Consider the following 27293-nt stretch of genomic DNA (forward strand, 5'->3'; position numbering starts at 1 on the left):
GGTTGGATCCTAGCCTTGCCTGCTAACGAGCCAATGGCCTCAGTCCCTGGGTCTTTGGGGATGCCCAGGACATACCCTCGGTCTCTCGGCAGTGGAATAGAGACCGGCAGGTGGTCTCTCTATCCCTGGGCTGCCTGCCGTCCCTCCACAGGGACTTGCGGGTGAGCAGGTGGGATTGTGTCTGCAGGGCCCAGTGGCCAGCCCTCCAGCCCGTCACTGCCACCTCCCCGACACCTGGGGACTCACCAAGCAGAAGTGACATCTCCTGAGGCTGTTTGCTGTGGCTGTAACTGTGTTTCCATGATCCCGTGACAGAAACCCTGCCCTGGCGTTAACTCACATTGTAGCCAGTGCATCCGGACGTGTATTTTTAAAGGGTATAATTTCTATCAACTTCAATTAGAGCTATTTTTATGTTTGTCACCCTGAAGAATTTCCCTGTAGCTAAGCTGCCGTTTTTCACTGTAATACCCTTGGCAGGGGCTGGGGAAGAAATTAATAGTCTAGTGATCACTTTAGCTAATGCCCTGTCGGCGCTTGAGAAACTGACTGCCCTGGGTGAGGCGGCTCTGCTCCTTCAGTCATTGTGTCACGCTTATCTGCGGTGGCCCATGCTCGAGCTGAGAGCCCAGGGCGTGGGCCTCGGCGGCCCCATCAGCCCCCACTCTCATATCCTTTTGGGAGACCTGCTGGGTGAATTCCTCCTCCTCAGAGCGCATGTGACGAGGATCTGTCTCTGTGAGGTTCAAGGCGCACCAGGGCGAGAGTCTGTCATCTTCAGGCTGTCTGACGTTTGGCAGGCTGTTAAACATCTCTGAGCCACATCTAAACACGGAGCACACCCTAAGGATTAGCTGCTCACAGCCACTGGCCTCCCCAGCCCGGGACATCAGAGGAAGCGATGGTAGGGTGAAGGGAGCACTGTGCTCCACAGGTACCTAGCAAATGGGGCATCCCTGCTGGTTCCCCCTTTTCAGCGGCACCCCCTCTCCATGCACAAATTGCACCCCTCTCCAAGCAATTTGTGCATGAAGAGGGGGTGCTGCTGAAAAGGGGGGCCAGCAGAGAAAGCCGGGCACAGGCTCTGAAGATAGGAGGGGGTGGCAGGCAGCAGGGAGTGGGGAGCAGCGGCTGTGGAGAAGGCCTGGGGGTGCAGAGGGAGCAGCTGAGCTGCTGGATGTGCCTCCCTCAGCCTCTCAGGGAGGAAGGTGCTTCTTAATCCTGTTAAACCCAAAATCAGCAAGCAGTTCAACAAAGCATGGCGTATCCACACCACGGCACGCTACTCAGCAATGAAAAGAAACAAAGCATGGGTGCACAGGGCAACCTGGGTGCATCTCCAGAGGATGGTGCTGAACGGGAAGGCCAGCCCCAAAGGACCGAGCACTGTGTGATTCCATTTCCGTTACGTGTTTGAGGTGACCGAGTTCTAGATTGGAGAGCAGATTAGTGGTTATCAATTCCTGCTTGTGGCGGGTACTACAGTGAGCAAGGGGTTGCCCTTGGAGGCTGGGTGAAGGGTGTCGGGGATGGCTCCGTTACTGCTTACAGCTGCAAACAAATCTGCAGGTATCTCAGCTTAAAAAGTTTGCCCGGCCCAGTGGCTCACACCTGTAATCCTAGAATTTTGGGAGGTTGAAGCAGGAGGATCACTTTAAGCCAAGAGTTCGAGATGAGCTTGGACAACATAGCCAGACCCCATCTCTACAAAAAATAAATAATTAGCAGGGCATATGGTGGTGCACGCCTATAGACCCAGGTACTCAGGAGGCTGAGGTGGGAGGATCGCTTGAGCCCAGGAGGTTGAGGCTGCAGTGAGCTATGATTGCACCACTGCACTCCAGCCTGGGCAACAAGTGAGATCCTGACTCAAAAAAAGTTGAAATTTTAAAAAAGGCAAAAATCAAAATGATGTCTCTTCATCTCAGAACATCCAGCAGGCTCCCCTCTCACTGCGAATGAGATCCAGAGTCCTCCCGGGGACCTGTGGGGACCTCTGAAATGGGTCCCATTGCTTCCCTAGCTCCTCCCCTGCCACTTGCTCCTTGCTCTTCCTCAAATGCAACCAGGCACACTCCCATCTCAGGGCCTTTGCACTGGCCATTCCCTGCGCCTGAAACACCATTCCCCTAGGAACATGGCTCCTTACATAACTCAGATACGTCTCCCCCAGCGGCTGTGCTGAGGATGCCATGCCAGGGCCTGGGAGTGCTGTTCACAGGGGGCTGATGGTCTGGGGGTGCAGATCTGCAACCCAAATCTCTGGCACTGGGATGTGGCACTAATGGACATGGCGTGGGATGCAGCCAGCTCTGCGCGGGGGTTGGGGGGGGTAGCTGGGGATAGTGCCCAGGGGAAAGGGTACAGTCCCTGGCTGAGGAGGAGGCAGAGAACATTTCTGGGAGAAAGGCTGGGGGCATTTTATGATGGGAGGGAACTCCTAGGCAGTTGGCAAGGTTTGTGAGCAGCCCGCGCATTGCTTTTGCCTGGAACCCTGGGCCGAGCAGGGCCCTGCCCGGGGAGCCTCCTTGGCTGGCTGCCCGAAGCTCCCAGGACGACAGCAGCCCTTGTTTCGGGGCTGAGAGCTGCCCTCCTGAGAAGCTGCGATGGGACAAATGTGTAGAGGACAGGTGTGCGGGGCACATTCACCAGGAGCGTGTGTGAAGCGCAGGGCTGCTCCCTGTTTATCCTGCAGAGCCCTTGCCGGGCGAGGCCCTGTCCCAGAGCTTCACAACACAGACTCATTGGCCCTTGCGGCTGCCCCAGGAGGCTGGCACTGTCACTGTTTCCATTTCACAGATGGGCTAGCCAAGGCCCAGAGAGGTAGAGCCACTTGCCTGCAGGCACACAACTCATCAGGTGGTGCTGGACTTTGAAGCAGGCAAGGCTGAGTCTGTGCCCTCAGCCCCAGCAGGATGCAGCTTCCTAGGCTGGAGAGAGAAGGGAGGGGAGGAGCCGGTGGTGTAGACGAGCTGGCTGGTGCCATGTGTGCTTCAGAACGAGCCGTCTGCCACCTTCAGGCAGATGCAGGTGACCCGTGGGTGCTGCTGTAGCCAGCTCTGCTCTGCCCTCACCTGGCTCACAGGTTCGCCTCTTCTGTCAAGACTCAGCTGCCCCCTCCCACAGGCCCCCTTCCCTGACGGGTTTTGCCTACAAGAAATTTCATTGTGTTTAGGAGTCGGCGTGCGCCGTGCCCCACCTCCCACCCCCTCCTAAACCCCAGGCCTCCTCCCTGCTTCTAGAGCAGGGGCCTGCGGGCCGAGCCCAGCTGGCTGCCTGTTTTTGGACGGCCCATGAGCTAAGAAAGGCTTTCACGTTTTTAAATGGTTGCCAAAAACAAAACCCAAAGGAAGAACAGTGTTTCACCACAGATAAAAATTATATGAAATTCAAATTTTAGTGTCCATAAATAAAGTTTTATTGGAACAGCCACACATGTTCATTTAGGTATTGTCTGAGGCTGCTTGGGTGCTGCAGTGGCAAAGCTGAGTGGTTTTGACAGAGACCATTCAGCCCACAAAGCCAAAAATACCATCTGGCCCTTTAAGAAAAGGTTTGCAAATGTGCTGCTGCCTCTGGGCCATTGCGCTTGCTGTTCCTTGTTCCAGGAACACTCTTCCCCAGATATCTCCGTGGCTAGTGTCCTCGTTTCCTTCAGGTCTTTTCACAAACATCCTCTTCTCAGTGTGGCCAGCCTATGGAAAATGATATCTCTACCATTGCCCACCCATCCATCACTTTCTCCACTCACCCGCCCTTCTCTCCATCCTGTTCTCCTGCTGTTTGTCTTTATGGCACTTCCTACTGACAGACAGATGAACACTTTGTTTATTCATACTCATGTTAAAATACTGTGTGTCTCCCCAGCCAGAATGTCAGCAGGGATTTTTAGCTGTTTTTCTTGCTGCTACATCCCAGGCACAGAGCCTAGCACATAGTTGGTACTCAATAAACGTTTACTGGATGAATGGATGGATGGATGATGAGCAAATGGACAGGTGGATGAGTGGATGAACAGTGGATATGTGGATGGGTGGATAGATGACAGATAGATAGACAGTGGACACATGGACACGTCAATGAATGGACAGATGGATGGGTGGATGGATAGATGCATGGACAGAGGGACAGGCAGTGGACAGATGGACAAGTGGATGAATGGATGGATGGATGAACAATGGATGGGTAGATGGATGCATAGTTGGAGGAGCAGGTGGGTGGATGATGGATGGATGGATGAACAATAGATGGGTAGGTGGATGGATAGATGGAGGGGCGGGCGGGTAGATGAATGGATGGATGGATGAATAATGGATGGGTAGATGGATGGATAGATGGAGGGGCGGGCTGGTGGATGATGGATGGATGGATGAATAATGGATGGGTAGATGGATGCATAGATGGAGGGGCAGGTGGGTGGATGATGGATGGATGGATGAATAATGGATGGGTAGATGGATGGATAGATGGAGGGGCGGGTGGGTGGATGAATGGATGGATGGATGAATAATGGATGGGTAGATGGATGCATAGATGGAGGAGCAGGTGGGTGGATGATGGATGGATGGATGAACAATAGATGGGTAGATGGATGGATAGATGGAGGGGCAGGTGGGTGGATGATGGATGGATGGATGAATAATGGATGGTAGATGGATGGATAGATGGAGGGGCGGGCTGGTGGATGATGGATGGATGGATGATGGATGGATGGATGAACAATAGATGGGTAGATGGATGGATAGATGGAGGGGCGGGCTGGTGGATGATGGATGGGTGGATGAATAATGGATGGGTAGATGGATGGATAGATGGAGGGGTGGGTGGGTGGATGAATGGATGGATGGATGAATAATGGATGGGTAGATGGATGGATAGATGGAGGGGCGGGCTGGTGGATGATGGATGGATGGATGATGGATGGATGGATGAACAATAGATGGGTAGATGGATGGATAGATGGAGGGGTGGGTGGGTGGATGATGGATGGATGGATGAATAATGGATGGGTAGATGGATGCATAGATGGAGGGGCGGGCTGGTGGATGATGGATGGATGGATGAATAATGGATGGGTAGATGGATGCATAGATGGAGGGGCAGGTGGGTGGATGATGGATGGATGGATGAATAATGGATGGGTAGATGGATGGATAGATGGAGGGGCGGGCTGGTGGATGATGGATGGATGGATGAATAATGGATGGGTAGATGGATGCATAGATGGAGGGGCAGGCTGGTGGATGATGGATGGATGGATGATGGATGGGTGGATGAATAATGGATGGGTAGATGGATGCATAGATGGAGGGGCAGGTGGGTGGATGATGGATGGGTGGATGATGGATGGGTGGATGAATAATGGATGGGTAGATGGATGGATAGATGGAGGGGCAGGTGGGTGGATGATGGATGGATGGATGATGGATGGATGGATGAATAATGGATGGGTAGATGGATGCATAGATGGAGGGGCAGGTGGGTGGATGATGGATGGGTGGATGATGGATGGGTGGATGAATAATGGATGGGTAGATGGATGGATAGATGGAGGGGCGGGCTGGTGGATGATGGATGGATGGATGAATAATGGATGGGTAGATGGATGGATAGATGGAGGGGTGGGTGGGTGGATGATGGATGGGTGGATGATGGACAGGTAGATAGATGAGTGGTGGATGGATGATGGATGGGTGGGTGATGGGCGGGTGGATGGGTGATAGGCAGATGGATAGCGGACGAGTGGAATGATGGTGGGCAGGTGGGTAGATGATGGATGGATGGATGGATGGATGATGGACAGGTAGATGGATAAGTGGTGGATGGATGATGGATGGATGATGGGTGGATGGATGAGTGATTGACAGGTAGATGGATGGTGGATGAGTGGGTGGATGGTGGACAGGTGAGTGGATGGTGGACAGGTGGGTGGACGGTGGATGGATGGATGGATGGACAGGTTGATGGATGGTGGATGAGCGGATGGATGGTGGACAGGTGAGTGGGTGGTGAACAGGTGGGTGGATGGTGGACAGGTGGGTGGATGGTGGATGGATGGATGATGTGTGGGTGGCTGGCTGGATGGGTGGATATGAGGGTGTGACAGAAATGTGGATGCAAAGCTGAGCTGAACCAAATAACGTGGCTCTTAGATGTCTTGTGACAGGGTCAGAACTTTGGTAAGGGGTTGGCGGGATAAGTGTGGTGTTTCAGGAAGGCCGCTGCTCGGTGGTGTTGGAGAGCTGTGGCAGGCAGGGCTGTACACCCAGATCTAGCCGGAGGCTCCCACCCTTGGAGGCAGGAGATGAGCAGGTATGGCGCAGGCTGGGGGTGGGGGAATACCTCTGGGGTTGGGAGGGGTCCCTGGGAGAAACAGGATGTCAGTGGTAAGCCGGTCTGAGCTCAGCCTAGCTCCCACTGCCAGCCCCTAGGAGGAGGTTCTTGGGCTGATGCCAAGGTCTCAGGGCCTCCACATCTTGGGGCGCTGGCCTCTCACCCTGGCCCGGCTGGATTCCCCAGCAGCACCCAAGCGCCCTGTTGCCTGACAGCCATGAGGAGGTGCTCTTGCCTCGGCAAGCAGTGAGCTGGACCATCAGCTGCCTCCGAGCCTGAGTGTGTCCTGAGGCTCTCAGTTTCATCAACATGGATGGATCCCCGCCTTCTAGTGACCCTCCTGGAAAGACCCGTGCCCCACCCACCCATCCCACAGTGGGATCAGACACAGCAAGTGCACCAATCTTTCTGTCTCCAGTGACCTCATCCATATAATGGGACACACAGTTCCTGCCTCACTGAATTGTTTAAGGCTTAAATGGGTCAGCACCTGCAGGGACGAGCTCAGGCCTGGCCCTCAGTAGGTGCTGTGGGCATAGTGGCTGCAGACATTGCGAAAGCCATCTTTGCCACAAGCTTCCGCTCTAGGACCCTCTGTTCCACCTTGTCAGGGACAGACAGCAGCTCCTGGGCTTGGGGACAACCCCAGTGTCAACTGAACCCAGATTTTTCAGCCCCAGCAGCCCTCGAGGCCTTGAACCAGGGACTTTCTTGTCTTCCAATCACAAGCATTTCTTTGCAGCAGGTGGGGTGGGGTCCCCTTCTTTCTTCTACTCTTTATGTAGCAAATGCACTTGTGGACTTCTTGTGCTAAGTTGGAATGCACAGCTGCCTCATGGTCCAGGACGCATGGTCCAGGGCTCGAAAAAATAAAAAGGCGGTTCTGCCCCAGGCTTCAAGTTTGGCCAGGCCATGTACCTGTCCACCATCCATCCATCATCCATCCACCCATTCACTATTCATCTATCTGTCCATCATCTATCCACCCATCCATCATCCATCCACCTGTCCATCGTCCATCCATCCATCCTCCACCCACCTGCCCCTCCATCTATCCATCCATCCACTGTTCATCCATCCATCCATCCATCCATCCACTGCCTATCCATCTGTCCATTCAGTCCATCAACCCATCCAGCTTAGAGCTATGGGTGGGACTCTCAGCTCCACCTTTACGGAGGAGGAAGCTGAGGCCAGGAACATGACACAGAGAGGCATTCCCTAGATTACCTTCACTCCCGCTCAGGTCCCAGCTCTTTCTTGGTCAGCCAGCTGCATCTGGCCCCTTTCTCCACTTGATCTTGGCCACTGCCCGTCCATGAAATGCAGGCTCCTTTCCCTAACCCAGACATCCAGGGCAAGGTGCTCTGTGCCTGCTGGAAGAGGAGCCAGCTGGGCGACCTCTGCCCACTTTCTGTCCGCTCAGCCTCAGTTTTCCCATCTATAAAATGGGTTGGTCATTCTTGCCTGGCCTGCCTGGCTCTGGGTCGTGCTTTTGTGCATGTGTTTCGTGGATCATCCAGGAGACTCAGGCAGCTGCAGCCAGCCGTCACCTGGCCAAACTTGAAGCCTGGGACAGAACCGCCTTTTTATTTTTTCAAGCCCTGGACCATGTGTCTAATTGAGCTTCTGTTGTCCTCCCTCCCTCCAGCCCCCGAGAGATGGGGAAGAGTCTGATCCTGACCCCCCAGCTGCGGCGCCCTGCCCGAGACAGCCAACCCCCACCGCCCTGCCGCTCCCCAACTCCAGCCGGGAGCGCTGCAGCCGGAGCGGCCCTAATTGCAGTCACAGATGTGGCAGCCACCAGCCTCTCCCGCGCGATCTGCCGTGTGGCGTGTGCTTAATTAGTCCCTGATTACTCATTTGCCGGGTGCTGTGTGTATTCCATATCTAATAACTTTCCAATTACACCCGGTCGCCAGCGCACATTTAATAACCCTTTAGTTGTCTGCTTATCAGGGACTCTGCATTCGGCATCTCCAATCTCCCCCTGACCCGAAGCCTTATCATTCCCTTTATTGCAGTATTTGGAGCCTCTGCTTGCCATTATGGAGCTATTACAGGGAATTAAGGGGCGTAAAATACTGTTTTTGGCTTCTGACACACTAGCTTGCAGCACAGAACAAGAAATCCCATCAGGGCAGGTTGAGCAGAATGTCTTCGTAGGTGGGCTTTGGTGCGGGGCCACAGCGGGTCAGGACAGCGGGAGAAGAAGGCTCCCGTGGCAGGGCTGGCCTGTCCATGTTCCCTTCTCTCCCTCCCTGGCAGACAACAGCACTGGTGCTGCAACCTGAGTGTCCCCAGCAGGGGCAGGGGCCTCTGGCCAGCCCGGGAGGTGCTCCTGGGCTGGCTGTGCCCACCGCCCTCCCTAGCCAATGCACACACCCTGCCAGCGCCCTGGGGAAGGGACCGAATTTCCCCCTGCACTTGGCTTCGTGCCTGTGCTTGATTTTACCTCGGGGCGAAGAGAAGGCGACGCTGCGTTCTTTTGTGCTGTCAGGATGCTGGCGTCTCTTCCCCCTCCTGCAGTTGTGTTCCCTGTCTCATCTTCCCTGCTTTGCTCTTGAGATAAATCAGCCTCAGTTCATCAGCAAACCTCCCCTCTCTGCCATTCAACAGCAGCACAAACCTACTTGCCCCAGAGCACGGCCTGGGTTGCTGTACGGCCACTAGGCATGGGGGTGCGGAACCAGGCTCTGCCAGTGTTTACTGAGCACCTACTGTGCCCTGGACACTGTGCGGGGACTAGGTACTTGACAGAGGACACATGCTGGCCTGCATTCTTGGCTCTCACTGTGACCGGCTGGGTGACGTTGGGCAGCTGACTTGACTTCTGAGCCTCTGAGAATTCAGGTGGGGTTGCTGAGATGATTAGATGGGCTGCCGATGGCAGGTGCTCAGCTGGCACCTGGCACATAGTAGGTACTCGGGACAAGTAAGGCAGGTGTTACTAGCCCACTTCCCGGAGACATCAGCTGAGAGCCAGAGCAGTTGTGGCTCACTTGGTTTCTCCTAGTCACGCCAGCAGGTGAGTGGCAGCTTGGACTCAGGCCTACGTGTGTTTTACTCAAGATCAGCAGCACCAGCTTCCTGGGGTGCACCTGGAGCTTGCTGGGAAGGAAGAGATGATTCAGGCTGGTCAGGAAAAGTGGGTGAGCCCTGTTCTCCTGACATTTAGCTGTTCAGAGCATCCTGCCCCTGTGACTTCAGGGACCCTAGACTGTCACGGGGCTCCAGGCCAGCAGCTAGGAGACAGCCCTGCCAGCTGGAGCCGAAACTGCCCAGAGGCCAGGGTGTGAGGGGTGCTGAACAGGCCCTGCCCCCACCATCTACACCCAAGGCCAAGACGCCTTCCCCAGCCCACACCCCTTCAAGCTTTGAGGGGCCATGGGGTCACTGTGATGCTTTGATTCTTGTTCCTGATGCTCTTGCTCTTAGTTCATGGGATCAACTAGTTTGTTGAGAACCTGCTATGTTCCAAGTGCCTTAGCAGAAGAGTTCGTTGAATTTCCTCTGTCATTCCTCTTGGAGGTAGGCACTGTGTTGTCACTATCATTTTTTCTTTGAGACAGACTCTTGCTTTGTCACCCAGGCTGGAGTGCAGTGGCACAGTGATCTCAGCCCTGCAACCTCTGCCTCCTGAGTTCAAGTGATTCTCCTGCCTCAGCCTCCCGAGTAGCTGGGATTACAGGCGCCCACTACAGTGCCCGGCTAATTATTGCATTTTTAGTAGAGACAGGGTTTTGCCATGTTGGCCAGGCTGGTCTTGAACTTCTGGGCTTAAGTGATCTGCCTGCCTTGGCCTCGCAAAGTGCCACTCTCATTGTACTCAAAAGGAAACCAAGGCCTGGAGGGGTGAAATCACTCTGCTAAGATCTCCCAGCTGGGAGAGTAGCCAGGACCTGGGGCACCAGCTGTGCCCTGCTACAGGGGAGGCCGGGAGATGGAATCTGGCTGGATGCCCAGGAGGGAGAGGGAACTGGCTCCATGAACAGCCAACCAGTTCCTGCTGAAGAGGCTCCTGGAGAAGGGAATTCTCTGTCCAGCAGCCCCTGGGCTGCTGTGGGTCCTCAAAATGGAAGTCCTTTGTTGTTCAAAATACTGTGTTTACACACTACAGCATGACAAACCTGAAAACATGGTGCTAACTTTAAAAAGAAGGCAGCACAAAAGGCCACATATTGGATTTGTATGAAATGTCCAGAAATGACATTTGTATGAAATGTCTAGAAGAGGCCAGTCCACGGAGACAGAGAGCAAATGAGTGATTGCAGGGCCTGGAAGGATGGGGTTGAGGGGGGTGCTGCTCATGGGGATGGGGGTTTCTTTTGGGGGTGATGAAAATGTTCTGAAATGGATGGTGGTAATGGTTACACAGCTTATACATACATTAAAGCCATCAAACGATACACTTTTAATGGGTGAATTCTATAGTATGTGACTTATATCTCAATAAAGCATTTTTAAAAATAGCCTGGGGCTGGACGCAATGGCTCATGCCTATAATCCCAGCACTTTGGGAGGCCAAGGCAGGCGGATCACCTGAAGTCAGGAGTTGGAGACCAGACTGGCCAACATGGTGAAACCCCGTCTTTGCTAAAAATACAAAAATTAGTTGGGCCTGGTGGCGGGCACCTGTAGTCCCAGCTACTTGGGAGGCTGAGGCAGGAGAATTGCTTGAACCCGGGAGGCAAATGTTGCAGTGAGCCGAGATCGCACCACTGCACTCCAGCCTGGGCAACAGAGCGAGACTCCATCTCAAAACAAAAACAGAAACAAACAAAAAATCCCGAATAGACGGGCTCCCAGACCTAGGGATCTCATGGACTAATAAAATTAATAAAATTGGCACTGACCACACGTGTGTGCACGCACATACACACACACAGTCTTCCTCTTTGGATCAGGGATGTGGCGTCTGTCTTCCCCCCCACCCTTCTCCCCTGAATCTACCAGGAGTCGGCTTTCTCCAGAAACCACTCCAGCTCCCTGGAGAAAGCATAACAATGCAGGATCTCATTAGGCTATTCAGCGGTGGGCTGTGAATCCCCATTTATTTGGAAGAACCCTATTAAATTTCCCCCTTTCACCCTTCCCCATTAACTGACTAAAGCTTTAAAGGTGGTGGCTGCGGTCCAGGGAAATTCAGGAAACAATGGCATTTTCCCAGCCTGGCCAGTCCTCCGAGGCCCAGTCTGCTTGAGCCCCTTGAACTGCTCTAAGATGCCGTGTTCTCCAGGGCGCCCTGGGAGTGGGGGATGATGACATCGCAGGCCCAGGCACAATAGTACTTTAAATCCAGACCCACTGTGGGCTTGGAATTCCTGGCCCTGGTAGAGAAGGCACAGCACATATGCAGGTTTCAGGGCCTGCTTTTTCAGGGACTGTCGTAAATGTGGCCTTAGAAGGATAAGGAAGGGGGCCCCTTTGCCTCTGTTTGATTACCTGGCTGAGAACTTTTGCCTTCACCTTCAAGATGGTGCTGAGCATGAGATAATCCATATTCAGAAAACCCTGTGTGCCCCACAGCCTTGCCTGTCCATTAATATTGACCAGGCTCCCCTGGGAGTCCAGGCCAGCTGCTGACAAAGAAAGGGGGCAAAATCCTTTCACTCCCAACAAGAGTCACAGTAGTGGAAAGAGCTAGGCCGGGGAGGGACTGGCACCTGGTTCCCTCTGTTTCTGACATACACAGCTCAGCAGACAGTGGTGCCAGGGAACACTGATACCCAGGCCAGGCACTGTTCTAGAACTTTAAGGACTGTATCAGCTCTCTGTTGCTGTGTAACAAAGTACGACACGTTTAGCAGCTTACATCCATTCATGTTTATTATCACAGAGTTCAACTGGGCCCTCTGCTCTGGGCCTCACTAGGCTGCAGATCAAGGTGTTGGCTAGGATGCAGTCTCACATGGAGGCTCAACCGGGGAGGAACCCACCTCCACACTCACTTGGTTTGTTGGCCAGGACGCAGTCTCACTTGGGGGCTTGACCAGGGAAGAACCCACCTCCACACTCACTTGGGTTGTTGGCAGTCAGTATTCATTTGTCTGTAGGACTGAGGGCTGCTATGCACCTTCCTGTACAAGTTTGTGTGCAGATGGCTGGATGTTTTCAGTTCTGTTGGCTACATGTCTAGGAGTGGAGTTGCTGGCTTGCAGGGTAACCCTATGTTAGACCGTTTGATGGACTGCCAGCTGTTTTGCGAAGCAACTGCATCATTTTACATTCCCATCAAAAGCGTATGAGGGTTTGCACAGTGTTTTCACATTTTGGGGATTAGTTGCTGATACTTCATCATCTGGAGAGTTCAACTTTAAAAAATGGATTCCCAAAGCCAGAAGCGGTAGCATCCACCTGTAGTCCCAACTACCTGGCAAGCTGAGGCAGGAGGATCACTTGAGTCCAGGAATTCAAGGCCAGCCTCGGCAACAAGCAAGATCCGGTCTCTTAATAAAAACATTTTTAAAAAGAGGATTCCCAGATTATTCTTGGAAAATCAGAAGATCTGTCAAGGTGGGGCTCAGTTCCATCAAGGTGATACCTGCTGACCCTGGGAAGGGCGGTGGCTGTCTCCTTGCAGTCTCCTCCACTCAATGCCCTTGCGGAGTTTCCCCTCCTGGCCCCTGCGGGGATGTGTGTTCCAACCTTCCGTCCTAGACCACGAGCCCCTTGAGGAAGAGCAGGAGCCCGTCCAAGCTGCCTTTGCAGGAAGCCCACTGCCCAGTCGGCTCCGTGTCTGTTGAACAATCTCGTGTGCGTTCCTGCCCCTGGTGCCTTGTGCAGGTGCCTCCCACACCTGGAATGCTGTCCCTCCTGTTCCCACTCCCTTTCAAATCCTACTCCTCTTGAAGGCCCACTTCACATTCCAGCTGCTCCAGGAAGCCCGTGCAGATTTCCTTAGACCTTGGGGACCCCTCCCCTTCTCAAACTCCTATAGTACTTGTCATCTGTGCTCCCGTCTCCCCCAGTGGTATTCCCTCTTGCCATCTTCTGTTCTCTACTGAAAAGCTGTGTCCCCCAGTTGCTTTGTAAGCTGTCTGAGGTTACAGATAACTGCTTCAGGTCAAATCCATATCCCTCCAGTTATTGTGTGAGCTCAGATCGCTCAGTTCATCTCTTCCTGCCTCCATGCCTTGTTGGAAGGGTTAACTATGCTAATCAGTACAAAGCCCTAGATCAGTGCCTGGCACATAGTAGGTGCTCAGTAAAAAGGGTTGTTTTCTCTTTTGTTCCAGTGCTGAGTTGAGTGGAGGGTGAGCCTCACCACAGCCGTGTTTGCTGCCTTCTTTCCTTATACTCACAGTCCTGCTTCTGGGAGCCATCTCCACCCCAGGAGGGGCCTCTCAGCTTCTCCCTCCAGCAGAACCCTGGCCCCCCAGCTCCAGGAGGGACCAGGAGGTGGGCAGGGGTTGAGACTGGGACATGGCACGGCCCTCCCCTGCACCCCTCCTGCCCATCCCCTGGGGGCTTGAATGCAGATGCGGCCCAGCATGACCGGGTGCTGCCCCATAAGCCCTCCCTGGCAGCAGGAGCCTCTGGAGCTGGCTGGAGCTGCCGTCTGTGCCCCATCATGGACACAGTAGCCCCAAGCCTTCCTCTCTTTAGCATCACCCTGCAGCATTTCCTGAGATGACTCAGGGCAAGGCTGCAGGAGTAGCTCAGTCCCCAGGGTGGGAACCACGTTGGTACAGGCCCCAGGGTACCTGCCGTCCTGATGGACTTACCCTGGGCCCTGAGTGAGTGGATGAATGAATAAAGTGTGCTGGCCCGAGGTGCCGCCGCCTCCTGGCTCCAGCCTAAGCCGCCGGCATGCCTGTGGGATTTGTGGGGGCTGTGGTCTGGCCAGCGTCACCATATGGATCCCATAAATTAAAGCATTCCTGGAAACAAACGGTAAATTTATATGTCCCTCGCATGCAGGGCTGGTGGAGCCTGCGCTTGCCCGAGGAATTCTGAACCATCCATCTCACTTAGGCACTTGGGTTTTATAGCACTAATCCCTAAAAGAAAAAAAAAAAACGGATCAACAGAAAGTTGCTTTTCCACAACCCTGCTGTCCCTGGAGCTCATCATTGGGAAGTGGAGGGTCACCAACCCCCACGACAGGGGCCTGGTAGCACAGTTGGTTGTTCAAGCTGGGGCTTAGCTCACCACCTCACCGGACAGCAGGCCCTTAGCCTCCCACACCCAGGCCTCTGAAGCCCCTGGCCTGGGCTGACCTTGCCTGTGACCCCGGGCTCCTACCAACGCTTCCTGGAAAGGGGATGGGCCAACTAGAGCAGCCTGTCACCAAGACAGAGAGCAGATGCTGACAGCCAGGGCTGAGGGTGAGGAGCAGGGAGCCTTTTAATGGGGACAGAGTTGCTGTGTGGGATGATGAGAAAGTTCTAGAAATGGATGGTGGTAATGGCAGCACAACATTGGGAATGTACTCAGTGCACACTTGGAAATGGTTAGAATGGTAAATTTTGTGTTCGGTATATTTTATGACACTTTTAAAGATTACAGAAAAGTGGCCGGGCGCGGTGGCTCACACCTATAATCCCAGCACTTTGGGAGGCAGAAGCGGGCGGATCACTTGAGGTCAGGAGTTCGAAACCAGTCTGGCCAACATAGTGAAACCCCATCTCTACTAAAAAAAAACAAACAAAATTAGCCGGGCATGGTGGCGGGCACCTATAATCCCAGCTACTCAGGAGGCTGAGGCAGGGGAATCGCTTGAACACAGGAGGTGGAGGTTACAGTGAGCTGAGATCACATCACTGCACTCCAGCCTGGGTGACGGAGCGAGACTCCATCTCAAAATAAAATAAAAAATAAAGACTACAAAAAAGTGAGGGCTGTGGGCATGGGATGACCCCCCTGCAGTGTGGACTGAAGATTAGCCATGTTCATCCGTATAGTTATAACTCTAGTTAGTTATTCCAAGTTCCATGCAGAGCTAGGGACAGGTAGGCCCTTAGTAACGGGCAGTTGGAGTCATCACCATCAGCATCCCCATCATCGTCGTCGTCATGGTAGTTCTTGCTCCCCTCGGGACCAGTGAGCCCAGGCGCACACAGGATGGAGAGGCACGTTTTGCAATTCCTGCAAAAGTGCCCTGAGGCCCGGGGCCGCACCCTTGCAGTCCTGGCCCTCGTGCGAGTCGGTTCCCTTGGCAGGGGGCAGCACCCGGGGAGGGACACAGCTGTGAGTGGTCAGTGGCCAGTGTTGCCAGGTCCCAGGGGGGGCCCCACCACTTCTGTGCTCCCTTTGACTCCCCTTGATGCAGGGACCTAGAAGAAATATCTGTGTTAGTAAGCCACAGGTGAGACTCCTGTGAGCTTGTGGTGTAGAGCTGGTCACCACCAGGACGTGCACCAAACCAGGTGCCACCCCACCTGTTCTCCTGCAGTAAATCAAGACATCACAATCACAGCCTTCCTGTGTCCATTTTTTAAATTTATGTATTTATTTTTGTAAAGATGGGGTCTCCCTATGTTGCCCAGGCTGGCCTGGAACTCAGGCTCAAGCCATCCTCCTGCCTCAGCCTCCCAAAGTGCTGGGATTACAGGCGGGAGCCACCGCGCCTGGCCCTGTATCCATTTTGTCATGTTGTAATCGAGGCACTCCAGTTGCTCAGAGAGGTGAGGGGCCTGCCTGCTGCTCCCCGGCTGGTAATAACAGCTCAGGATCGCACCAGGTGCCTGGCGGCCCAGTCTGGAAGAGAGCATCCCCCCGGGGCACTAGGATGAGGGCCTTTCCCTGATTTGCAGGGTGCGGCTGAGATGGTTTGCCCAACTCTTTATTCTGGGCAAGGACCACAGAATAAACCTTGTCCCCACCACCGCCAGGGGACAGGACAAGGCTGGACCTTTGGGCTTAGCCTCAGGCTCCATCTTAGATGCTTCTGGGCTCCGTGCAGTGCTGGCCAGCTGCCGCAAGGGCTCCAGAAGCTCCAGTTTTGGACGGCCAAGAAGATGGGGCTGTGTGGGTAGGACCCCAGCAGCAGGGGTCCAGCCTGGTGTCCCCTAGGCTGGGCTTGCTGGGCAAGGAAGACACTGGCACCGGCCTTACTGAGGAGCAGCTCTGCCGTTGCCCTGAGTCAGCCAGTCTGAGTTCCTGATCACCAAGGCCAGGACATCGTCGGGGAGGAATGGCACCTACGGCCAGAGAGTCCATTCGTGCATCATCCCCTGCAGGCATGGCCCAGGCTCACCGTGTCCACCTCTTTTCCTTTCAGGCTGTTTGTGGATCTCTGGAAGCATCTACAGCCACCCACCCTCCTACCCGGGAGTCCGAGCCCCGGCCAGGCGCCCCCACGGAGACCCTGCCGAGAGGCCTCAGGATGGCACAGGAGCTGAGGCCAGCACAGTGTCTGCAGAGCAGCCAGGAGAAGGAGGGACCAGACCTTACCGGTGCAGGTAGACGCCAGCTCTTTTTGTATCTCTGGGTACTGGGCTGGGATGCGGTTGTCCAGCAGGGATGGGGGGTTCCCAGAGCTGAGTTCAGATACAGTTCCGCCTCGTGTCCTCGACATCCTAAGGAAGAGACCGGGTGCTAGGTCTCCCTTACTGGAGTTTGGATTTTGTCTTCCATACTCCTTAGGGTTCCAAAATCGTTTCATCAACATCCCTGGTTCTCGATACTCTCGCCTGCTGGGCTCCTGGGCCGCCTTTGTTTATTTATTTACCTATACACTCTCTTGTCTTCATTCATTTAAAAAAATGATGTCATGGATATTCTTGAGCCCAGAGGGGGTCGTTTCTTAGTTTTCGCAGATGTCAATGCACTGTGTCCCAGGTGCACGTGTGCGGTTCTCTTGGCTGGGCCACGGGGAACCAGGCTGCTCTGTGCGGGGAGATGGCGCCGCCGTCTTCCCCCTCCCACTCCCACCAGCCACAGACGCACTGTGGACAACACCCTCACTCCAAGGCATCCTCAGACACCTCCTAAGGGCTTCTGCATGGTGCTTCCCTGAGGCCAGGCGAGGCTGTGCCCTCCTTGGTTAATCGCCGTGTGTGGACCCTTGAGGCTTTGGCTGCTGGGCCTTGGGGCCTGGGCCAGATCAGACCCTTTGGCTGGGCTTGGACATGTGGTGACCCCCGTGATGCGTTTTTATGGCCTCATCCTGAAGCCACCCCTTAGGCCATAGGTTCGTCAGCAAGACCCTCCAGAGGGCCGTGGTCAAGGCTCTGTCCTGCCTCTATCGCTGCCCCCACAGCACGGGAGACTTGAGACCCCCAGCCCAGCCCGCCCCTGGCGCCAACCACAGTGAGGGCAGTGGGTCCAAAGCACCCCATGTTATTGGGCCAAGCCGGGGAGGAGATGGACAGACAGGGGACTGCTGGGGGCCTGGGGACAGCTGGCCCATCCCCCAAGCCCCGGACTTTGATCTGGGGCCTCCATCTGCAGGACAACCCCAATACCGACCTCTTTCTGTTTGTGTGGTAGGCGCCGGGGGAGGGAAGGGGCTGGCCAGGGGCTTTAGGGACGCTGACCCCTCCGAAGGGCTTCCAGACACTGGCGGTTGAGATCGTGGTGGTCAGGCCACAAAGCAGGCCAGGCAGGGCCTACTGCCCCCACCTTGTCTGAGGACCTGCTCTGCCGTTGCCTTGAGCCAGCTAATCAGAGTCCCTGATCGCAAAGGCCAGGCCATTGTCGGGGAGGAATGGCTAAGAGCCTTGGACAAGTGAGTTTCCCTGCTCCGTACCTCGGTTTCCTCATTTGGGAAATGGGAAGAAAGCTAATGGGAGTGCCTGGCTCACGGGGCAGGTGTGGGGATTAACTCAGCCAGGACCCGAGCGTGTTTGTGACAGGCCTTGGCACCCTCAGTGTTCAGGGTGTAGGCTGGGGCCAGGGAGTTATGATTTGTTTGTGATTTCTGACGCTCAGCTCTGGGTGGCAGCTCAGGCTGGGCCCACACCCACCTGTCACTCAGGACATCCCCAGGGGAGGCTCAGGCAGAGGAGGACACCAATGTTCCCCTGTGCCTAAGGCAGGCCGGGTGCCCCTGTTTGGCGATGCGACCTCCTGGGCCTGGCGGCTCACGGGTCAGTGGAGGGCTCCGAGGAGGAGGCAGCTTGCCTGGTTCTCACTGTTTCTCTCCCACAGCTTTGGGCAGAGCCCTGCCGCAGGAAACCAGAGTCCTCCGCAGTAGAACAAGGCCCAGACGGACTCCTAGGCGGAGTTTGGCTGTGGTTTGGGGAGCAGGCCCACCCACTTCTTATCTGAGGGACCTTTGGCAAATTAATGAGTCATCCTGAGCCTCTGTCCTCACGTCTGTGAGAGGGAGCCATAATAGTAGGTGTTGGTAGAGGTTTCATGGCAACTGCGTGAGCTGATGCTTGTAAGATGCTTGAAGAGGGCTGGGCACCGAGGAAGAACCAAGTCTGCCTTTTTCCCACTCATGTCGGGACACATGTCTTCCTCCATCAGTGAAACAGTGTCCTGCAGGCCAGAGAGGCTGAGCAATCTGCCTCCACTCACACAGTAGTGAGCAAGGGGGATGGGGCTTGAACCCCGAAGTCTGGCTCCCGCACCAACTCACCCTCGGCACACCAGGCCGCTTCCCTGAGTGCTGGGAGGCCGAGGAGTTCGAGACCAGCCTGGGCAACCCCCAGGCGAAACTCTGTCTCTACCAAAAAATACAAAAATTAGCCGGGCATGGTGGCGTGCAGCTGTGGTCCCAGCTACTCGGGTGGCTGAGGTGGGAGGATCACTTGATTCCAGGAGGTTGAGGCTGCAGTGAGCTGTGATTGTACCACCACACCCCAGCCTAGGCGACAGAGCAAGACTCCATCTCAAAAAAATTTTTTTTAATTAAAAAAAAGTTTTAAAATAATCAATTCAGGAGTTTTCAGAGTGACATTTCCAAAAGGAGCCCTTTTTGGAGACCTTTGGGGATGGGGCTGGTCACTCCTGAGTCCCTGGTCCCGGTGGCCACCAGGTCCCTGGAAAGAACCTTGTCTCATCAGCAGGTCCTTGCTGCAACTCACAGCGTACTAGCGGGGGACGTTGGGGGCGGGGGCCTGAGAGTCTGGGGGTGCCAGGAAGGGTCCAGAGGTTGTGGGAGACCCCCATGAGTGTCCCTGCAACAAGGGCTGACCTGGCAAGCCAGGAGCCCCTGCCCTGCAGCTGGGTGGGGGCAGGTGGGGCAGGGCCGGGGCACGAACCTGCGTCTGCCAGCTGCTCCCTGTCAGGCTGTAGCCAAGTCCGGGCAGCTCCCCAGCCAGAGACCCACCAGGAGCATGTCCCGCAGTCAGGCCCTGCCTGGGCAGCCACTGCTGCTCAGAAACGTGACAGTGACTAATGGTTTATTACACACCTGCCACCTCTCATCCCGCAGGCGGGCGGGCGCTGTCTCCTGGGCCCAGCTGTGCACTGCCAGCTGGGCGGCGGGGCGGGTGCAGGAGGAGGGGACACGTCCAAACACGCAGACGCACGAGACAGACACAGACACAGTACATACACGCAAACACACAGACGAAAGCAGGCACTCGGAGACATAGCCCACAGACACGGCATAGGCACGGGTACATGCATAGGTCACACACATGCGCACACACACACACACACACACAGAGGAAAGCAGGCACTCAGAGACATAGCCCACAGACACGGCATAGGCACGGGTACATGCATAGGTCACACACATGCGCACACACACACAGACACACACACACAGAGGAAAGCAGGCACTCGGAGACATAGCCCACAGACACGGCATAGGCACGGCATAGGTCACATACACGCACACACACACACACACACACACACACAGAGGAAAGCAGGCACTCGGAGACATGGCACTTGGAGACATAGCTCACAGACACGGCATAGGCGGGGGTGCACGCATAGGCCACACACACGCATGTACACACACACACCCACGAAAGCAGGCACTCGGAGACATAGCCCACACACACGGCATAAGCACGGGTGCACGCATAGGCCACACAGACACACACACACACATATGCAGACCCAGCACACACACAGATACACACAGAGAAACCCGTGACACACACACACCTGCATAGATTTTTCCCAAGCACACGATATGCACGTGGATACACAGACTCACAGGCACAGGGCCACATGCAGACAGACACAGACCCTGTCTGCATCGCAGACATATCACACACAGCCACACACACAGAAGCCAAACATCCTCACACAGGTGGATGCAAGCACAGACTCATACACATATGGATACATACACAGAGTACCCCCACCAACACACAGACACACACAGGGGCAGAGACACACAGAGACAGGCACAGACCCCCCCCACACAAACAGACACACACAGGGGCAGAGACACACAGAGACAGGCACAGACCCCCCACACACAAACACACAGACACACACAGGGGCAGAGACACACAGAGACAGGCACAGACCCCCCACACAGAAACACACAGACACACACACACAGGACACACATTCCAAATGCCCATCCCCACCACAGCCCCGTCTCCCTCCTTCCAGGCCACAGCCTCAGGGGCACTGAGCCCTCTCTGTCTTCTCTGTCTCTCTGGCCCCCTGCCATGGTGGCCCCACCCTGGCACTGGCTGGGGCAGGGGACTTTCCCAGTGGTGGGGGTGGCCAGGGCAGGTGGCGGAACTGTAACCACCCAGGGCCGTCCCTTTCTGACCCCCCACTTCCCTGGAAATGCCTCGTACATGGGGACAACAGCTTTTGCCAGGGAGAGGAAGCAGGTACAGGAGGAGCCTGTGCCGAGCTGGGCCCTGGGCAGAGTCCCCCAGGGAAGCACGTGGCTGTCAGCTGCCTTGGTCTCCCCCAGAGGCGGGGGTTGTGTGTGTTGTGGAAGGTGGTATGAGTTTTGGTAACACTGGGTTCCCTGCCGTCCCAGACTCCCAGGCCAGCCCACAGAGCTTATCAGACTTGCGTCACTACGGTTGGATGGGGCTACCGCCGTGTCCAGAGTGGGGCCACTCCCAGGCAAAGGCTCCCGGTCGCTGGCCAGGCTCTCACCATGTGGGCAGCTTTGGTTCCCAGGTGTTGCATTTGAAGTGGCCGTCTGGGAGGTGGCCACTTGCTGGCTGCGGGGAGCACAGCTCCAGGGCTGGGGACTCTGCCCTCCTGTGAAGGTCATGGGGACCCCTGGGGCTGGGATTCCTCTGGCAGGCAAGGCCCGAATGGACTGACCAGGCATCTCCAGCTGCCGGGAGAAGGGTGCAACTGAAACCTTGTGATGGATGTCCTTCCCTCGTGGGGCGGGCGAACAGTTGAGCTCATCTCTTTCCAATACTCTTCAGCCTTTAGTCAAATGAAGACCCATTTCTCATGTGCCATTGCATGCAGTATAAAATCTATTGAGAGGACACTCGTAATTTATCACCAGTGGATGGGAACAGGCTTCCCTAGAACAATTATCTTTGTGTTGTCCGCGGCCACCTTGGGACAGAAGCAGCACTGGTTGGTGATAGGAGGGAGGGGCTTGGACTCAGGTCCAAGTTTCCAAGTCCTAGCATTACTATTCCCGGCCATGGAGCCTTCTCAAGGTTCAGGATCTTCCCTGGGCTCAGCTGCTCTGACTACTGAATAGGCATGGTAAAAATAAAATCCTTTGGTAGCGTGGCGTCAGTGACATTGGATGAACACTGAGAAGGCACTGAGGGCTGCCATGCAAGGCTGTGCAGGTTGCACACTGCACAACTCCAGGAGGCACCATTCTTATTGTGGTCTCTGTGAATGTGCTTTCTGCGTGGCCATTGGGGCTGCCGTGTGGCACATCAGTGGTGGCCCTGGAGTAGTGCCACGTGGGCCCTGGGTATCCTTCCTGAGCCGTGAAACAGTTTCTGAAGTGGTTATTGATATCTTTTTTTTTTTTTTTTTTTTTTTTTTTGAGATGAGGTCTCATTCTGTCGCCCAAGCTGGAGTGCAGTGGCATGATCTTGGCTCACTGCAAACTCCCAGGCTCAAGCAATTCTCCCACCTCAGCCTCCCGAGTAGCTGGGATTACAGGCGTACTCCACCATGCCTGGCTAATTTTTTTGTATTTTAATAGAGATGGGGTTTCACCATGTTGCCCAGGGTGGTTTCAAACTCCTGAACTCAGGAAATCCACCTGCCTTGGCCTCCCAAAGTGTTGGGATTAGAGGCGTGAGCCACCGCACCCGCTGGATATCATTAATAGAGATAGTAGATGCCACAGACCCCACCGCTGAGTTTGGGGTGGGGTTGCAGAAAACCAGGCCAAGATTGACTCTCTGCTTATGGCCATGTTCCAGGGGCTCCTCACTTTCTCACCTGCCATGCTGGGGTGTTGCCTTGCTTGACAGGGGTGCTGGGGCTGATTGCCCCTTTGGGGCGGTCTGTGGGTTCCTTCTGTCCCAGTAGCTGTCTGCTCTGCCTCCACCCAGCAATCCCCTGTTCTCAGCAGTGCTTGCTCCAGGCTTTGGGGAACCACTGGGCCAGGCCTTACCTCCAACCCTGGCCAACCAGGACTGGACTTGTGTTCCCTACACATGGGTGTCAGAGCCTGTGGTGTCTCCACCTCCTCCTGGCTCTTCCCATGGGGTTTCTCTCTCCGTTCCCAGGGCAGGGCTGATCGCAGCATCCACACACAGCAGAGGAAGGAGGGAGCGAGGGTAATCAAGAGAATGAAAGCACTGAGCTGTTTTCCCACCAGAGGGTGCAGTTGCAAAAGCCTGATTTTCCCATGCTGTGCCTCAGTTTACCCATGGGTACTGTCACCACCAGTTGCCCTCTGTTGGCCACCTGAGGAAAGGAAAGCCAGCCTCTCCCTGTGGTCTGGGACAGTGGGTGGGGCAGAGGAGAAGAGGAGGGGGCTGGCAGAGTGGGTGGGAGTTGCTGGAGAAGACACAGCATGCCCTCCGTCTCTACTCTGGGCTGGCCCAGAAGGTCCCTTCCCTCTGCCTGCTCTTGTGACTTCTGCCTTGCCAATCACCATGGCAGGGGCTTACTTAAGAAGAGGTCTGTGTTTGTTTCCCATGGCTGCTGTGACAATACCACAAACTTAGTGGCTTAAAACAACACTCATTACTCTTACACGCACACATGGTTCTTACAGTGCTGGAGGTCAGAAGTCTGACATTAGTCTCACTGTGCAAAAATCCCGATGTGGGTAGGGCCTGTTCCTTCTGGGGGCTCCAGGGGAGAATCTGTTTCTGTGCCTTCTGCAGCTTCCTTGGCTGGAGGCCACCCGCATTCCTTGACTTGCGGCCCCTCCCTCCACCTTCAAATCCAGCAACTCAGCGTCTCGCAGACCCTGCTTCCGGGTGGCACCTCCTTCTCTCTCCTATTCTCCTGCTCCCCTCTCCTACCTAGAAGGCCCCTGTGACTGCACCAGGCCCACGTGGCTAATCCAGGCCCATCTCCCATCTCAAGGTCAGCTGGTTAGCAACCTTAATCCCCCTTTCCCGGGTGAGGTGGCAGGTGCACAGGCTCCAGGGACTGGGACGTAGACATCTTTTGAGTCCATGCTTAGCCTGCAGTCACAGTGAGGGCAGGCACCCCCGGTGCTGTAACAGACAGTCCCAGGGTTCATGGTGGGTCTTCCCGATTGGGTGACTCAGGATCCCGGATTCTCTTCAAGCCGTGGTCTCTGCTTCCTTGGGACTTTCAGAGTGCCCTGATGTCCCATCACCAGCAGACACAGGCAACAGACACAGGAACACCCCTGGATACTCTCCCGCTGTGGCCTTGAAGTGACCCATACCGTTCCTGCCCACTTCCCGTTGGCCTGGACCAGCTCACACCCCACCCAGATGCAAGGGGAGCAGGACAGCAGCTACTCCCCAGCAACTCTGTCCCCGGCGGAAGGGGCCGAGCCCTGCCATTCTGCTGGGCGGTTCGTCCATGGTTCCACGGTCCCTGAGACGGCACGGGTCAGAGGCTGTCTGCGCGCTGCCCAGGCACTTCCCAGTTCTACACGCCCTCCCTGGTTCCTGTGTACTGTGGTTCTGAGGCAGCCCCTGGCTGTCTTCGAGGCTGTCTTTGGAGGCCGTCCTCAGGCCCCTGCAGCTGCTCTGTAGGAAGGGCTGGGAGCTCTCATCTTTGGGGCAGCCCTTTGCAGCCAGTGACTGGCAGCTGTGGGGTGGAAAGCCCCTTACTTCTGGAGAGAGGAGCACCCACCCCTTCAGAGCTCCTCTGGGACAGGGCTGGGGTCAGGGCTGTGTCTGAAGTCACCCTTGCATCCTCACACCCGCCCCTGGTGTCCCCGGGAGACCAGCCTTAGAGATCACGGCATCCTGGTCTCGCTGTCTGCTTCTGAGAAACCCACCGAGACAGCACATGCCCAGGGCCATGGCCGCAGCCCCGTCTATGCAGACAGCACTTCAGACGCACCGCTCCTGCACTCCTGCACTCCTGCACTCCTGCACTCCTGCACTCCTGCACTCCTGCACTCCTGCACTCCTGCACTCCGCCTCCACCTTCACTCTCCTCTTTTCCCGGCCGACAAAGGGGCAGCTGGTTCACCTGGCTCCTCCCAGGTCAAGTTGGGAACACGAAAGAAGGAAGCCAGCAGAGGGCAAGTACAGACAGGTTAATTTCAGAGCATAGCCTTGGGGTTCAGCCCCTCAACCTGAGGCCGAGGATCTCTTGGAGCCTGGGGAGTGTCCTTGGGGACCACATTCAGTAGATGGAACCACAGGGCCGTAAGGGTGCGTCCGTGTGCGTTGTCTGGAAGGCGAAGGTTTGTAGAAAGCAAAGGTTTGTAGAAGGCGAAGGTTTGTAGAAGGCGAAGGTTTGTAGAAGGCGAAGGTTTATAGAAGGTGAAGGTTTATAGTAGCCTACAGCGACTTCATTTCCACTCTCTCTTTTCTAGCCGTTTGTTGAAATCAGTTATTCGTTGGGAATGACTAGGCTGTGGATGGCTTTCAGTGTGCACATCTGACTCCCTCTCCCTGAGTTCAAAACCTGGCTCTGCTCCTTTGGAGCTTCTGCTACGTGGCAGATAGCATCCCTGTGCCTCAGTTTCCCCATGTGTAAAACGGGTATGATGGGGTTTCAAGAATCAGAGTCCACGTCAGATGCTTGCCTGGCACATGGGAATGTGTGAGCTGGGCCTGCCCTGGCAGCGAGAGAGAGCTGGTGACCACCAGAAACCCTGGCCCTGGGACGGCTTTTGTCTCTTTTTTGTTGGGCAAATGGGCTCCCAGCCGGGCTTGGGCCTCCATCGCCAGGAAGGCGGGACTGTGCTTGGGTACTTGGCTCTGGCCTCCAGAAGTGCTTGGCAAGCCTTGCCTGTAGCGGCTCTGGTGCCGAGTGCTTTGACACCAGGCGCTCCCAGAGCTCTGCCCCCACTGCCAAGCGGCAGCTGCTCTGGAGGGCACGGGGGGCTGGATTTGGCTGTGGCTTCTCCAGCTCTGCACAAGAGCACCCCTTCCCTGGCCCTTCTGCAGCATGACTGCCTCCTGGCTCATGTCACCTGCTCTGTCTCTGTCTCTCTTCATATGTTTCCAGCCAAGCTGGGATCCATAGTCTGTTTCCCTCTCCACGACCAATCTATTTATCTTCTCGGGAACTTCTTGTAATGCCGGGAGTGCAGAGCTTGCAAGTCGGGGCAGGAAGCTTTAGAAGCCCAGGCAGGCTTGAGAGGCTCTTTCCTTGTAAGTGGATCTCTCCCCAGGAGCCTCTTGGAATATTTAGCAGGGACTTATCCATGCTGGGTCTAGAGACCCTCCCGCCCCTCCGTTTCCTGCTCTCCTACTTACTGGGATCTGGTTTCCCTCAGCTGGTTCCCTTGCTAGCGTGTGACTCTGTGTGTCTGTCTGTGACTGGTTTAGATTTGTATGAAATAAAAGAGAAAAGAGAATTTAACTCGGGCAATTGAAAAAACAATACACCAAGCATTGAATAAAAGCAGATCTTTATAACTGGCAAAATTGCTGTTAAGAGGGTCTGTTTACCTAAACTGGAATTTCTTTCCCAATAAGTTGGTGATAAAGATTTTAGATGGAAAAGATGAGATTGGCTGAGTAGCAGGAGTGGCTGTTCTGGAGCTCAGGGTGGGGTGTCCCAGGGGCAGTGCCAGGGACCCCAGGGATAGAGCCGTGTCACCAGGCACAGACCGTCTCTGCAGGGGCCACCGTGCATTGGCCTGCCTGGCCACCACCCTGCCGTGGCCTCTGCCCACCCACTGTCCTTCATTCCCCTCGACCGGTCCAAGCTGATAAACTGTCACCAGGGACCTCGGCTTGTCCGTTTGGCATACTGTGGGTTTACGCAGTTTGAAGAGTGCCACCCTTGCCCTCACCCATGACCTTCTAAGGGGGAGCAGACAGCACGGGGGAGCTGGGGATCTCTCCTGGCTTGCGACTTCACCACGGCTCCGATCTGACTGAGCTCTGATTGTCTGCCGGCACGTCTGTCTCTGCTGCTACAATGCCGTATGTGTGCCTTTGTTCACAAATGTTGATTGAACACCACCTGTGTGCTAAAGACCATGCTGGGCATGGGGGGCATAGCAGGGCACACAACAGACACAACCCCTGCCCCGAGAGCAGATCTTCAAGAGGAAGGCAGATAACTCCCAAATGAGCAGGTAAAGGAGTGATGCCAGCTGGTGAGAAGGCCACGAAGAAACAGGCAGGGGACACAGAGACCTGCGGGCATGGCTTTAGACGGGTGGTCACAGAGGACTAAGGAGGTGGCATTTGGCAGAGAATTCCAGGCCAAGCGAAGAGCATGTGCAAAGGCCCTGAGGCAGCCAGTGCCTGGCATGCTTACCCTCACCATGAAGGCAGGGACCGTGGCTCCCTGTCCTCGTGATCTCTCCAGTGCGTGGCCCAGTGCACATAATAGGTGCTCAGTAAAGTTTTGTTGAGTGAATGTCTCCAGTGCGTGGCCCAGTGCACATAATAGGTGCTCAGTAAAGTTTTGTTGAGTGAATGTCTCCAGTGCGTGGCCCAGTGCACATAATAGGTGCTCAGTAAAGTTTTGTTGAGTGAATGTCTCCAGTGCGTGGCCCAGTGCACATAATA

The 27293-nt window shown here is 55.3% G+C and overlaps 1 protein-coding gene across 3 annotated transcripts in view; it reads left to right on the forward strand.

Annotated features, from left to right (window-relative positions):
- GSE1 (Gse1 coiled-coil protein) overlaps window positions 1-27293 on the forward strand; it is a 499199-nt gene that overhangs the window by 176379 nt on the left and 295527 nt on the right. For all 3 annotated transcript variants that reach the window (XM_054534226.2, XM_024233179.3, XM_024233178.3), the window contains exon 2: window positions 16559-16739. In XM_054534226.2, coding sequence (XP_054390201.1) covers window positions 16559-16739 — 181 coding nt within the window. The remainder of the gene's footprint in view (window positions 1-16558; window positions 16740-27293) is intronic.

The sequence above is a fragment of the Pongo abelii genome, chromosome 18 (genome assembly GCF_028885655.2).
Source record: "Pongo abelii isolate AG06213 chromosome 18, NHGRI_mPonAbe1-v2.0_pri, whole genome shotgun sequence".
In the NCBI taxonomy this organism is placed as follows: Eukaryota; Metazoa; Chordata; class Mammalia; order Primates; family Hominidae; genus Pongo; species Pongo abelii.